The following is a 15527-nucleotide window of genomic DNA, read 5'->3' as shown; positions in this document are numbered from 1 at the left end:
TTTTTTGCATGACACACACTGACATAAGACTAAAATCTAACTTGCTCTGTAGGTTTTGAAAACAATGATTTATTTCATCTTAACTGTGGGTCACCATTGTCTACATATGTTTACTTCATATAATTATAAAAAGAGCTGCATGGCCATTGGCTATAAGTGCAGCTTTCCCTGTTTTTTTTTTTTTTTTAAGTCTATATGAGTAAAGCAGTATTAGAACCAGATAAAGAAATCAACTTGGATCATTATTAGACATAATTACAGACAGAAACAGCAGCTGTCTGAAGTTCAGCATTGTTAAAAGGGAATTTAGATGTACTATTAGCATTCATGCTAACAAAATATCTCTTTTTTTTAACTTTCTGTTTTTTTTTTTCCACATTATTTACTTTCTGTGTTGTATTTTACCTGTTAGGATTTGTAACATGTCCATCAGTGAAATACTTTGCCAGCTTCTCTTGTGAATTAAAAAGAAAAAAATGTAAACTTGACAAATTACCTGGCAATTAAGAAAATAAACCTAAGCTTAAAGATTACATGATGGTTCTTAGTAAATATATTCTGTTTTCATTGATGTTTAAGTGTTGTTTGAAAAATTAAGGAATTTATATGTAACTGCTATTCCATTTAAAGGGACTGTCTACAATTGTGGGGAAATTCAGCTCTATCTGGTTGTTTAAATACAGATGCTCCATGTCTTTTAAGGTGAAATTGTTTACTTAAATTAATATTACTCACCTATGGAGCAGAAACAGAGCAATATCCTCATCTCAGTTCATGCTTTTCAAAGTTTGGAATTCTCTCTGTTGTCCAAAAAAAACTTAAAACGCCTCTGTTATGAGTAGAGAGAGAGAGAGAAAGCCTTGCATACCAGACCAAGACCGTGCATGCGAGAGCATGCAAACAGACTGAACTAGCAGATTGTGAGGAATTTTATGAAAACATATTTTTTTTATTACAAATGTAGATATCGCCTTTAATGTGGAAAAAAATGGAATAAATATAAATCTATATTTTTCTGCCTTTTTCATTTTGTTATTGTGGTTTGCTTGCTTTATTCTGGTTCCTATATCATGCAAGTGCTTAGTAAAATAAGCTGCTGAATACTTAACTGTAGTTATTAAATGTGTGATATTAAAATAGCAAATAAATATAACACAAAAAGTAAGGAAATGTGTGTTTGGTAGATAATTTCTCTGTTGTAACAATGCTTCTTGGGAATAAATCTTATACTGTTGGAAAACATGTTAATTTTCCTTTTAAATGGTGCCACATTTGTAAGGAATATGCATTTGTGGGATGAGGGATAGAGCTGAGTATGTGGGTTGCACCCATGAAGAAATTTACCAAATCCTCTCTGTCAATGACAAACAGCTTATTCTGCCATTGACGGACTGGATGATTGAAGTTTGAAGAAACAAGACATATTGACAATTAAACAATTTATTAATTTAACAAACAGGAGCCTCATCCCAAAAATTGATGTTCCTTACAAATGTGGCACCATTTAAAAGGGAAATTAACAGGTATATTGCCAAGAAGTACTGTTACAACAAAGAAATAATCGACCAAACACAAATTTCCTTACTTTTTGTGCTATGTTTATTTGATTAAAGTGCCTCTCCTGCCATTGATATAACATTGGTATTGTTGGTGTTTATTATGCAAACAACAAAATTGCTTATTGTTCCTTTAATAATATACATGGTTAAAATGAAGTAGTTATTAACTGGCAGATGGGTTTAGAGTTGATGCATACACTTAGATGAGGAGAAAAAGTCCTTCCAAATCACTTTGCTTTAAAAAAATCTCAGACAAAAATCTGGAGACATAATCTGGAGACATGTTGTCATGAGAGACCATATGATATAAATAAAAGCTAATGCCCTAAAGGAAGACAAAATTTAGTTGACTTTAAATATCCACTCAATTACTCACAATAATACAATATATTGTAAAGAGATTAAACAGATTACTTACCTTTTCACAGAAATCAAGTTATTTTATTTTATTTGTTGATGAATTTCTTGTTGAGCTCTCATTGTTAGAGTACGCTGATTGCTGGAATTATAATAATTTATCAGTTGAAGTAAGCACTTGCAATTACCAGGTTAAATATATATTAAAAGATGTTTCTATTCTGATTTACCTGTGCTCGAAAGCGCTTGTGCAGTGCATCTCGAACCTTTGAAGAAATTAGGATGAATTTGAAATTATTTGCCTCCACTGAGTACTGAGATACACCCTCATAACCATTTCAGAATTATGACTAGGCCCTAGATAGTCCAAGACCCCATATGTTTAACCTTTTTTGACCCCTGGAATTTTTGCTAGTTATTCTGTTATGATGTATATAATGGCAACAATATAATCAATAACAATAGTTAAAGTAACAGTCTTAGGCTATTTCCTCTGTGAAATGGAAAGCTCTTCATCTATTTTCAGTAAAATGAATTATATATTTTTCTGTTAATTTGAGGAAATTCCTAATAACTACAGAGGGTCATCTTTTAAAAATAATTAATAATGCAAAGATCTACCAATGTGCACATTAGTGAAATGTAACCTTTTGTGTAAACAAATCCATCACCCCCATAAAAAAACCCATAGCCGAAGATGACATTCTGAGTAAAACTTGCTAATTCAGATTTTTTTTTGCCATAAAAGCTAGCATCAACACAAATTTAACAATAAATATTTAAAAATATGCAAACTTACCCTTTTCTCTCCAAAGCATCCAGTAAGAAGTATGAAGAAGCCCTGCATAACAATGTGTGAGAGATGGAATGTGTTTAATATAGAATTATAAATGTAGTCATTTGTTAATGATTGTGGGATTGTATGGTAATACCTGAAATGAGTTGAAAAATGTAAACGCGTAGTTTACAATTTGAGCGTAGGGCTCCAGTGTGAGGTCAAGCACTAGCACAAAAAGTCCCAAAATCCAGGTTATTCCAAGAGTAGGTGTAAGGAGGACAACTGTCTTAATAATGCTTCTTGCAATCTCCTTTTCATCATGAGTGCTTCCCTCTGATAAAGTGGGTTTTAAAATCCTGCTGATTACCACAACCATGGTGAACATGTTCAGAAACACAATAACAAAAACAGGAAAAAGGAAGGCATGGATAGACCCCTTCAGTGCACTCACATATATCAGCCAACATGTCTCAGTAGAATAGTACTGTCCCGCCATAGCATTGTCATAAGTAATAATTGTGACTATTACAATTATTAAAGGACACACATATCCCAGAAAAAAACATAATCCCAAGTAGACATTTTTCCTCAAGGGAACAAAAACAAAAATCACTTGATGCAAAAGGCCCAAACTCAGGCACAGCATCCAGAAGAACACAGCCAAGTAGCAAAAATGCTTCAAAACCGTAAGACTTAAGCACCAGTTGGAGGGGCTTGATGATGGAACAGGGGCCGCGAGAAAACTGCTATCTGCTATTGACAAACAAACCATAATATTCACTAAGACGGTGTGCCTAAAGTGAGCAATATTTGACTTTACCACTGTATTCCACACTAAAAACTCAATTACTAATCCCAAAATCAAAGATACAATTGAGAAACCTAGCCCTGCATATGTCAGCTCTTCCATGTACTGTAGATTGATTGGTTCTTTAGCCATCATAATTGCAAATGAGGTCAAGTGGTCACAATCACAGTGATCTGGGTTATTCACACCACCCCAGCGACACCCTTTATCAGACCACCAATGGTGCACAGAATCCCAGTACACACAGTACATCTGATGGTTTGGGAGTCTGTTCAGTTTCAACACCATTGAAAGCCTTGTGTTATTTTCACCAACAACTGATAATATTGTATCACTTACATAGGTTTCTTCATTGTATAGCGTATTCGGTAACTTGCTAGCTAGATTATAGATTGCGGTTTGCACAGTTACATTAGATGAGATTTCAATGACACTGACATTGACATTTTTAAGGGACCCTTTCAGCTGTTTGTTTGACTTGTTATATACTATTAACTCTATATTTTCTTGTTGGAGAGCTGATGTGATTGATGCTGCATTTAGATTTGTTTTATGTATGATTCCTTCTAATGTCTCTAAATATTTAAAAGCTAAATTGTCAGTGTCATTGTTCACAGGCGTCCAGCTGTCATGTAGACTGTCATTCAGAAGGTTGCTTGATGATTTCACAAAATCCTAAAATAAACAAATATGATATCATGTTACTTTTTGCCTTTAAAATGCATTTTTAAATATCACATCCTGAAAGTGCAATGAATGTTAATACATACAGGGAGCACTGTTCCATTCCATCCAGAATTCTGTATGTTGGAAGCACTGTATATGCTTTCCAGAACGTACACAGATGCATTAACATTTGCAAAACTGTTAATGTTTTGGTTATTTGTCGATGTCCTTAAACGCTGAAATATATCATATGCATTTTTTTCAACAATCCCAAGTCCTCTTTGAAGGTTCTGTTATATATTATTGAGAAACAGAAAACTATATTAGCCTGGTACAAATGTATACAATATATTGTTATCAACCCTTGTATATCTGACATTACACTGGGTATATCATTGTTGTTGGAAATGGGTTTTTCTTGTTTATCCTTTTTTTTGTTTTTTTTTTTATAAATATTTGCAGACTAACAGACCCCCCCCCCCCACCCCCAGAATATAATGAATTCAGTGCAAAATGCTGTCTGAGGTATGGATCCCAGAGTAATGCCAGACTGAAATTCAGCTAGCTTGGTATATTTTTACTATAAATAAAAAACAATGTGAATAATAATGATACCTTAGTAACACTTAAAAGATTAAATAGATCTTCATTCACACACAGAGAGATAACATCCCCCCAGATGCTGTTTGTGCAGTTTCTCTTTTTTAGGCCAACAGCATTTGAGTTGCATAACATAATTGCAGTGAAATTAGACTTTGCCATTTGCCATCCATTGTCTTCTGAGCAATACGTTGAGGATTCTGATTAAACATAATAGAAAGTTATACAGTTATGCAGTTTTGGCTATTTATATTTTGGCTAATGAACCACTTCTAGCAATTTATTATTACTTTATTATGCTTATTAATGCCTAATAAAAAAATTAATAAACAAAACCTTACTAGTAATGATAGGAATATCCAATGAGGCATTTGTTGTCTGATTTAATCTGTTCCTAAATGTACAGGTAACGGTATATTTATCAGGATTTTCATCACAGAAGATTTCTTTTTGGGTTTTGTAGCTTCGGTATTTCCCTGGAGGGGCTTTAAACACACTAAACATAAGTACAGGTTCTCATTCTAATAAAATGTATTAAAATATTTTAGCATCAAAATGTGTGTACACATGCCAATATGCATGTGTAGACTGAGACAACAATCATTACCTTCTGTATTAGATTCAGGAGAGTTTCCTTCCCAGGAAACATTATAGATTTCTGTGTTGTTAGGAACTATACAAAGAACACTAATAAAAAAATGTCTAGTTTGGCCTATACAGCTTGGAAACTGGGGATCACTTATGATAATAATTGGAGGCAAAAGAGCTATGTCCAAATACAGGGATGCTCTGTATATTATGGACGCAGACTTCAAATAGTCACATGTAAAAGTTCCTGTGTGGAAAGAAGCGAACAATGTTGTATCAGCTAATTGCATTAAACAGAGTAGTCAATCAGTGAGGAATCACAAAAATCACAATTTGTCATTACAGGAGTAGATGTGATTTTCATTAACATACCTTTCCAGACTTCTGTAGATCTGTTAATTGAAACTGTGCTTTGTAAAGGACTATAAGTTACATTAGCTTCAGTTCCATTTGTAACTTCCTGTTGTTGCTGTTGTTGAAAGAACCACAAGGGTTTTCCCAGATTCTCTGTTGTGGTGCATGTTATACTGGTGTTGCCTTCATAAGGTATGGGTTCCTGGGATTCTGGATTTCTGGTGATATCTACAAGTCCTGTTGAAGCAGAAAGAATATGATGGTGAGTGCAAGTCACATAAATGTAAATTCATTTTATGTTTTTAACTTTTATTTGTTTTGTAATATAAATAAAATTTCACAATTTCACAATTATGCAATATCCTAAAAGTGTTGCTCTTTTTCAATCATGAGTAAACCCCTGGATTTTGGGGGAAGGGGATCTTCTATTCTACTAGCTGTCTGACTGTCCTAGACAATTTAGATTGAGGTCTATATTCACAAGTGTTGTAAAATAGGGAATCATAAGCATTTCATGTTTTACTTGATTACTTAATTTACAAAAGCATTTGTCTAAAACTATCTTTTATTTGTATTATTTACTACTATTTACACTATAAACATTATATGTGACTAACACTAAACATTTTCAGAGATGACATCTAGAAAACATAAGACTGACTATTCAATCTTAATTAAAAATCATAAAAATGACCCATTCTCATATTTTACCAGCAGAACATTTAATCAAGCCACAAACATCATGCAAAAATGAAACGAATAAAGCGCGGTGGCCATTAATTACCTGTTACTATGAGGTTAAATGTAGCATTGGTGGAATTGTACAATTTGTTGACTGCATTCTCAAGGTCTGATGATTTAAATTGATCTGTTAGTAGCATCTGAAAGAGTCCAATCACACTGCCCTGCCTTCAGAAAAGAAAAGAGTTCTTACTTTTACCAATCAGCCATAATATTTTTTTAAATCCCTCCTTGTTTCTAAAATTATTGTAGATTTTATCAGCTCCACTTCAATATTTGTGCAATTTGTAGTTCTACAATACCAGACTGTTGTCCATCTGTTAGTTAGCATAGTTTTTTTCCTACTTTCATCCTGTTTTTCAATTCCCTCCCTCCAGGACCACTACAGAACATACCATTTGAGTGATGGATCATTCTCAGTGCTGCAGTAACAGTAACAGTGCTTCTACATGTTGTACCGACAAAGCAGTCGTGTCTAATACAGTTGCCAGTGAGTGGACACAGTTTTTAAAAAATCAGCCCCATTCATACAAGAATGACACACAATGTCACTGCAGCACTGAGAATAATCTACCACCCAAATCATACCAGCTTTTTTGTGGTGCTGTAGGGGTCTTGAAAGTTGAAGAACAGGATTAAAGGGTCAGTGAAACTGCACTCAATCGAGTACATTTAATAAGACTTCAAAAAGGAAAGATTCTGATAGTTCATTGCTCTTACTTGAGTTCATTGATCTTTAGTGAATCGAACCAAGACAGAGTACTGTAAACATTTTCCAGCTAAAATAGAATAAACAGATACATATATTTTAAGTGTTTTATGAGAAATGAATAAAGAATATTGTATGTCACATAAATTATCATGCATAATTATAACACGGCCCTTTTTTCAGCCATCCTAAAATTTGGTTTCTTCTACAAAATTAGTATGACATGACTCCTTAAGTGAACACTTTTCACAAAATAAATAAATAAATAAAATACTGTTGGACAATAGGAGTGCTTCATTCAATGATGGCAGAATGCAAATGTACAGCACCAGAAACCAAGATCATTAGTTATAAAATTATTTGTTAAAAAAAAAAAAAAAAAATGTTGACAATATTGTGTAAACATAAACAAGAAGCATCATATTGCTGAGAGAAGATCAAGCACAGATCAGTGGTAAAAGGACATCCAGTTTTAGATTGGTTCATTTTGGTATGGCAGTATTATCGCTGATACGTACTATGGTGCTACAGCACATACTGACATCTGCAAATGTTTAGACACTTCCAGTCAGATTCTGTTGATTTTCTGGTGAATGTAAGTTAACAGGATAGCACAGTGGTGTATAACAGGTAGAGTCACTCTCACTTAGCTCCAGGGTCCTGGGGTTGTGGGTTCAGTCCCTGCCTTGGGTCACTGTCTGTGTACAGTTTGCTGTGTTGTCCCTGTGTCTGCACAGAGCTCCTCCAAATACTCCAGTTTATTCCCACCATCTAAAACATGCTAATAAATTGGTTGGTTGTACAAAAGGTTGTAAGTGTGTGTGTTGGGGGGTTGTCTTTTACTTGCTTGTAAGCATGTTGAATGTTTTTAACCTACTATGGCATAGTGTTGCCCTGAAGCAACAAGCTACCTTTTTGGCCCTAAAATTTTCCCTTTAAATAAAAATAATCTCTTTCAGTAAGCAGTGCTGCATAGAACACAGTGCACAGTTTTTGGTGAGGTATTTTGCTTCCATTATGGGAATGGAATTATACAAATAAGATATGTATGAAATACATAAGATCTAATTTATTTCTGCCTGCTTTCTTCTTGTAGCTAATTGTTTGCCTGTTGATAATGATGAAAATGAAGAAAATCATGTTGACATTGCATTGCATAGCATATAGACTTGACTGCTCTACAGTGACTTGCAAAATGTCTTGATGTACTCCGGGGGGACCGAATCTCTTCTGATATTGGAATGTTGCTCTGCCATTCTGGGAAATCAGTAAAGTTCGCACTGTGTTGGGTTCTCCACTGTGGTTAGCATGGAACATCATTGTCAGATACATAATCAACTAATCAAATAATTTTTTTCATCATTCTGTGAAGACATGTTGCAAGTCATTGTAGAGCAGTCAAATCTATATGCAATGCAATGCAATGTCAACAAGCCCCTAAATCTCACTGCTTACTGAAAGAGTTGCTCCACCCTCAAACAGAACTGGAGCAGTTTCTGGGTACTGTGATGTATATGTCATTATTTGGGTTGCCAGGCACTCGCAAATACCGGAATTGTGATGCACACCTGTGCTTCACATTCACCAAAAACTGTTTCCTGAAGTTCCACACAGAATAGGAATTCACAATGAGCTAAAAAAGAAATATTTTATCAAACAATATTCCCACAAAAAACACACATTCCAGCCCACACACACACACACACACATACACACACAAAGTACCTACAGTAAAGAAAGAGTTCCAATGTTACAATATTGATGTAAAGTCTTATTTTATGTTGATTAATAAATCCTGGCTGAAGCTTGTTGTAATAAAATATTCTAATGCATATATTGAATGTTTTTAAATTATTTCACATATTAAATATATTATAGAAATTCTTTGTGTTTTAGTACATCTGTGGCACACTGCTGCCCTGAGACAAAGTAACACTTGTTTGTGGTTTTCGGGGGGGAGGGGGGGGGTATCAGATTTTATGACTGATACATTATCAGGGACCACCAATCTTCCAAAAGCCCAGTTGAACAGGGGTTACATGTGATAAGTTTTCTTACTGTTATAAGGTTATTAAATGTATAATAGCATATTTTATGCATAATATTCATAAAATAAAACAAAATATGTGAAAAATATTTCAATTACAGTGCGAACTAACAGAGCATTAGAAGCCAAAAAGATACTAAATGAAATATCAAGCAAATGTCACCAAAAAATAAGCCAACTCTACCATAAAGATTGGGCTTGAATTCTAATGGACCTTTTTAGATCACTACTTCTCCTTTTCACAGTGACAGAACCTGTCTGCTCTGCTGAGCTGCATGAGATATTCTATCGATTTTATATGACTCAAAGGGCCAATCAGAAACAAGCAAAGGAAAAAAGACGTTTTTAGTTGGTTGAGCTGGCTTTTAATTTGAATGGGCAATGAAGGAATTTGGGTGGGCAATGCCCACTCGGGAGCCAGGGGGTGTTCTGACGAGTTGTGCTACCTTGTTGAAATGTGCTGCTATAGAGTACTTTTATACAGTTGTTTAAATAAAACATTAGGTGAAATAAATGTAGTGTAACAGAAATGCTGCTTACAGAAGTATAAGAGGGAGATATGCACAGCCCAAGTCCCCTTATTAAAGAAATTATAAGATTATTACAGATTTTGAATTAAATCTAAGAATTAACAGATTTAACATGAAAAAATTTTTAAAAAATTTAATTTTGGGTTTGTAGTGGGGGGCCGGAGGGGTGGCCGAAGATGGAGGCCTTGGCCACCATTGGCCAACCCCTGGCTCTGCCCCTGGGTATCACACACATTGATATCAGTAAACTATTTTACCCTGCCAGTTCACTTACTAATATGTGTTTTCGGACTGAGGGGGGAAACTGAACAACCCAGACTAAACCCTTGCAGACAGGGAGAACACACCACAATCCTCCCAGGCGGCTCAGAGGCCCAGAGGTGAGAACAGAACTCAGGATCACTGGACCTTTGCAGCCAAAACTCTAATTGTTGTGCCAGCCTGCTGCCATTTTCTGTTTATTTGCTGAGTTTTATATGTGTGGGGAAAAGTATGTCATATAAAATATGTCAAAACGTTTCCACAGGTCACTATTTTTTCTAACGTTTCATTCTGCAAATAAACAAAAACTAATTAAATAAACAGATGTGTGTTCAGTAAATTACTGCATTTAATGGATCAACGCTCATTGCAGGTACATGCAGGTATATGAACAAAGTGTTTGGATGGCAGCAGTGTTGTGCTGAAACACAGGTTGAAATATTTATTCCTATTAAATTTTATATTTAGCATTGAACAAATAATTTGAATTGAAGTACACACCTGTTCTGTATAATTATTGACAAACTTTTTATACTCCGGTGATTCAGGACGGGCAAGGTTACTGGTAAACGGCTCAGCAACCCTAAATGTCCCACTGATAAGAACTGGAGAAAACAGATGAAAATTTTTAAACTTTTTTTTTGTTGACATTTCTGCCATCTGGCTTCCACTGTAAAAAAAACACATTTAGATTTATGACTGCAGCTGTGAACCGTATCTACTGACAACAGTTTGTTAAAGTATTCTCAAGCCCATGTAGTGACATGCATTTTTAAGGAAGTGTTGTCTGAGGAATTGAAGATCACATGAATAATCCTCAGTTAAAGAGCAGGCTTTAAGGTTCCCCAAGGGTCAAATACAACGGGAACAAACTGCCTTTCTGAACATCTGTGGTGACATATGGCTCTGGGTGGTTCAACTGGTGCTTTCTGCCACAGTGTAAGAACAAAACTGGACACTAGATATGATTATAACAATGATTCTTTGAGTTCCATAAGCCTGTAAGGACATATTATTATGATGCACTTATGTATTACCTCTTTTTTCAGAGAGACACATAGCTAAGGGGTTTTTAGCTGCAAATAAGCAGGAGTTTTCGTCGCAGCACTCGGTGTAGTTCTTACACACCTCGTCACTCCAGGTGTAGCCTAAATTGCAGGTACAGTTCACCTGTGCTGAACCCTGAGTTCTACATTCTACATGCAGAAGAAAGAACAAAAAAGCTGAAAAAATCACTTTTAGCACTTACAAAAACAGATCTATGAAAAAGGGAACAGTATTTAACTTAAATTACTTGTTAAAATATATCTGTGGACTGTGGGAAAAAAAGATGGAGAATTAATGTTTATTATTATCCATTATGGATATTTTTGTGGGGTGGTGTTACACTTTGCTGTGTTCAAAATATAATTAATCATCTTGTGTTTTATTTAATTACCTGTTGTTATGTTGATATCTTTGACCACTGTTGTGTGGTCAGAATCCAAAACTAGGTTCTCTATCAATTTTGTGAAATTGTCATATGCTCCTACTTCAAGCTGGACTTCAACGTAGTACGCCAATGTTGAATTAGCTGGCACACATTAAAAAGAAAAAAAGAGAGAAAGTGAACTCAAAGATATAAGGTCCCTTGAGTGCACTATGCTTAATGCAATGATGATCAAAATGATTTACCTCCAGAAGAAGCCTAAAAATAAAGATATTGGATAATTAGCAACATGTTGATGTGCAAATTTATGAAGTGAATTGAACTCTGAGATAACTTAATTTTAATCTTCAAAGAGAATGCAAGATTTTTATTAATGTTTTAAAAGAATGTAAATTGTGGGGTAGAACTCATCAACATTGTTATACAATGCAAGATTTTTGTTTTTCAGTCATTTGAAATCTCCTTTTACAACTGAATATGAGCAGAAAAGATAGTTTATAAAAAGTCTTGTTACTCCAAATTTGCACTACAAATTATTTTTCCCCTGAAATCTTATATTTTAGGATATACAAGGATTTCTTCCAAAAGCAACATGCTATTTTCTGTGTTGGGCAGCTCTTTAAAATATAAATGCATAAATGGAGAAGAGGACCAACCTTGAAACACAATCCCAGCAAGATGAGAATAAACCATGTGCAGGATTCCATTCTGAGGCTGAAATTTCTGACACAGACATTTCACGTGAGGGAAAAATAAATGCAAATCAAAACCAGTTCATGAGAATGATACTCTAATGAATGGATGAAGAACCATCATACTAATGTGTCATCTTATTTTATATACACTATATGGTCAAAAGTTTGTAAACACCTGCTTATCCAATAGTTTTTTTCCCTGAAATCTAGGTCATCAGTAATGTTGGAACATTTCTTTGAAGGTGTGATTGCATTCAGAAAAGTATTAGGAAGGTCCTGGGTCCTGGAAGTTGTGGGTTCAAGTCCCGCTCCAGGTGACTGTCTGTGAGGAGTTTGGCGTGTTCTCCCTGTCTCTGCGTGGGTTTCCTCCGGGTGCTCCAGTTTCCTCCCACAGTCCAAAAACACACATTGGTAGGTGGATTGGCGACTCAAAAGGTGTCCGTAAGTGTGAATGTGTGAGTGTGTTTGCTGGGATTGACAACTTCAGCATCACGGAGTCAGGAATTCTCAGGAGAAATGTGTAACGCTACAACGCACATCTCACATACACGTGGGTGTGCAGCTCAAAAAACAAAAAGGAGCTAGCTCTGTATTCACAATATGGACTTTATGGCAGATACTGGGTCAAGTTGTCAGAAGAAGCAAAGAGGAGAAAGAAAGTGACAAAATAAGAGGCTGTGCATGAGTTTAATTGACTTTATCTAACTGGAGTGATCTTAAAGGGACTTAAGGATACAAGACAAATGCCTCTATCTTGTTGGTGTAGTGAGTAATAAATTGCTACAGTTTTCAACAAAGTATTATAAAACATTTTAACAGTTACTTGTCAGCGCCTGTTAACTTTTGCCAGATTAGAGAATATTTTAGTGTTAGACATCAATTCTTATAAGTGCTGTTGTTTGCTGTGTGGATGTTATTGTTAGAGTACCACCAAAGGTGCACGTTATTCAGTACTGTAAACATAAATTATATCCAGCAATAAAGGGGGAGCCAAAAAAGCCAATTCTTACCTTTCTTTAAAAGGCACAAATTGGGTATTTTATCATTTTTCTACTTCAACAATAGGTAATAACAGAAATTTTGAAGCTGCAGCAAGGAAGAGAGAAGGGTGGACCCTATGTGAAGCTCTAATTGTCATAAGATATTTTACATCTTATCCCTTGTATGATTAGAGTCAAGATATATATTAATTAAAACTACTATTATCTTTTCTGTTCTGTACATTAAGACCACACCATGCCAAATAGATTGTGTTTTTCTTTTAGAAATCCAAGTATAAAATACATATCTCATGAATAATTTGAATTATTTATTTTTCTATTGTTTATTTAAATAAGATTTGATGCTCCAATGTATTTTTATTGTTTACTTGTTCATCTACCGCCCATGAGTACATTATTATCTCATTAGAAAATTAGGAGTTCTCAAAATATTTTCACCTAAATTAGTCATTTATACATATATCTTAAACTTGATATGTATCTATAATGGTGTATATGCAAAATTTCTGGACGAGCACTGGATTAGGAACACCTACCTTGTGTCAACACTCATTGTCCATTTAATCAGCTCCACTGACCATACAGAAGAACTTTGTAGCTCTAAAATTACAGACTGTAGTCCACCTGATTATCTGCATAATTTCTTTTTCCCCATTTCACTCTGCTCTTCAGTCATCGGGACCCCCACAGGACCATTACAGCCCTGCTGTGACTAATCCACTTGCACTAGCACAACGCACACTAACACCACCACCAGTTTGTATCACTGCAGCGCTGAGAATAATCAACCACTTAAATCTTATGATGCTCTGTGGTGGTCCTGATCATTGAAGACCAAGGTGAAATGGAGATAAAGTAAGCAGAGAAATGAACTACATTTACAGTCTTTACAATTGTAGAACTACAAGTGCTCAGTGAAGCTGATAAAATGGTCAGCGAGTGTAGGTACAAGGTAGGTGTTCCTAATCCAGTGATCGTTCAGTTTATATTAAACCATGAATATCCAGTGTGCAAACATGCTTCCAAATTTTATCATTGTTTATGTTGGTATCAGAGTAAACATCATAAATCCAAATCTCACCATAATCTTTCTAGTATATAAAGTTGTGAGCCACTGTGTATTGTCAAAAAGTCACAGAAGTCACAGAAAATTTCAAAAAGAAACATTTTCTTACCTTTCTTGGCAACACTGTTGCCAAAGTTCTGTCCCCCTAAAATATATCAATCAATAAACGGTTAAATCATGGCAAAGAAATAAAAGTATTCAATTTTCCAAACTGTCTTTAGAAATCATCCAGTATCTTCACAAGTACATTACACACAAGGTACACTTTTCTGACCTGTGTTCACTGAGTGCTAGATGTAGCGTAAGAAATTCAGGGTGAGACTAGGAGGAGGAACATTCACTATCAGATGTTGTCTAGCCCTTCAAATTCCCCTTAGAATTATTTACATAAAATATCACTTAACAGTCTGAAACATTCAGCTCATCCCAACAGTAACCTAGTGTTAACGTCATTTGACTTACAAAAGTGCTCTTCAAAACCTTTGCTAATGCATTCTGCAATTAGTTTGCATTGCAAATGACTTGGAGGGCTCTAGGAACGGTTTCACCTTTATACTTAAACTGTTTTGATATTGATTTTAAAAATATTCTTTGACAAATTGGAAAGCAAACAGAATGGAGTTGAAATGCACAAATTAATTTATAAAGCTAGGAAAAAATCATATGCCCAATTTATTTAACCTGTCAAAGTCTTTACACTATCAGTCCCTTTGTATTGTACAAACGGGAAAGGACTATTCAGACTACTCACTATTAATTTAGTTTCAGTTACATGCTTAAACCTACAGAAGATATTAAATGTTGAGAATCAAGTGTAACATTATTATGATTAGAATAGACATATAAAAAGATGAGTGACCAGATGCATTCAATTATTTAAAAAAAAGGAATTGAAACTAAATATACTGTGTGCTTACATTTAACTAACAGAAGTGCTAAAATACAATGTGAAATAATAAAAAAAAAAATCTAAATTCGTTTCTTACTTTAATCTTTGCCTAAGATGCCAGAAAAATAACTGTACAGAGGACACAGGTGATCTGTTTACTGTTCCCAGCTGTTTTTTCTTAAACAGTAACATTTTCTAAATTAGCTTTAAACCTAATGTGCAATGTGTTTTCTCTTGTTTGAATGTCATTGCCTTAAAAACTATCCCAGATTAACAAAATCTTTAGATAGTAATCTTTGGGATTATGTTGTGTTGAATCTGAAACCAGAGGAAGATACTGTTCTTCAGTGTGATAAGCAGAGTGATAAGAACATGGAAGTAGGCCTCTGTAAGATTGTGGACATTAACTTAAGAGCTTAGTGTTGAAATGGCATAATTATGATGTTTAA

General features: G+C 34.8%; 1 protein-coding gene across 2 annotated transcripts; it reads right to left on the bottom strand.

The window, feature by feature from the left end:
• Positions 1 to 732: 732 nt before the first annotated feature.
• Positions 733 to 14485, bottom strand: LOC136694845 (adhesion G-protein coupled receptor F3-like). 2 transcript variants are annotated; one of them, XM_066668701.1, is made up of 19 exons: positions 14464 to 14485; positions 14299 to 14334; positions 12084 to 12150; positions 11673 to 11685; positions 11437 to 11571; positions 11036 to 11194; positions 10500 to 10603; positions 7172 to 7230; positions 6495 to 6619; positions 5729 to 5947; positions 5376 to 5603; positions 5110 to 5253; positions 4784 to 4968; positions 4273 to 4458; positions 2849 to 4177; positions 2716 to 2757; positions 2147 to 2182; positions 1978 to 2058; positions 1753 to 1884 (listed from the first exon to the last, which is right to left on the bottom strand). In XM_066668701.1, exons 3-18 carry the CDS (start codon positions 12132 to 12134, stop codon positions 1996 to 1998), a joined length of 3078 nt encoding a protein of 1025 aa, XP_066524798.1. In that variant the 5' UTR covers positions 12135 to 12150; positions 14299 to 14334; positions 14464 to 14485; the 3' UTR covers positions 1753 to 1884; positions 1978 to 1995. The 2 variants fall into 2 exon arrangements, with proteins under 2 accessions (XP_066524799.1, XP_066524798.1); XM_066668702.1 differs by lacking the exons at positions 1753 to 1884; positions 14464 to 14485 and adding an exon at positions 733 to 829 and having other exon boundaries at positions 14299 to 14411.
• Between the last annotated feature and the right edge of the window lie 1042 nt (positions 14486 to 15527).

Source organism: Hoplias malabaricus, chromosome 1 (assembly GCF_029633855.1).
Source record: "Hoplias malabaricus isolate fHopMal1 chromosome 1, fHopMal1.hap1, whole genome shotgun sequence".
Lineage (NCBI taxonomy): Eukaryota > Metazoa > Chordata > Actinopteri > Characiformes > Erythrinidae > Hoplias > Hoplias malabaricus.
Note: the sequence above shows the minus strand (reverse complement) of the source record. Positions and strands in the feature narration are given on the sequence as shown.

Coding starts and splice junctions, on each gene's coding strand:
- LOC136694845 (XM_066668701.1), bottom strand. CDS start 12,134: ATGGAATCCTGCACATGGTTTATTCTCATCTTGCTGGGATTGTGTTTC. Junction 11,195..11,436: donor AGATATCAACATAACAACAG/GTAATTAAATAA, acceptor TTCTGCATGTAG/AATGTAGAACTCAGGGTTCA. Junction 10,604..11,035: donor GTGTCTCTCTGAAAAAAGAG/GTAATACATAAG, acceptor TGTTTTCTCCAG/TTCTTATCAGTGGGACATTT.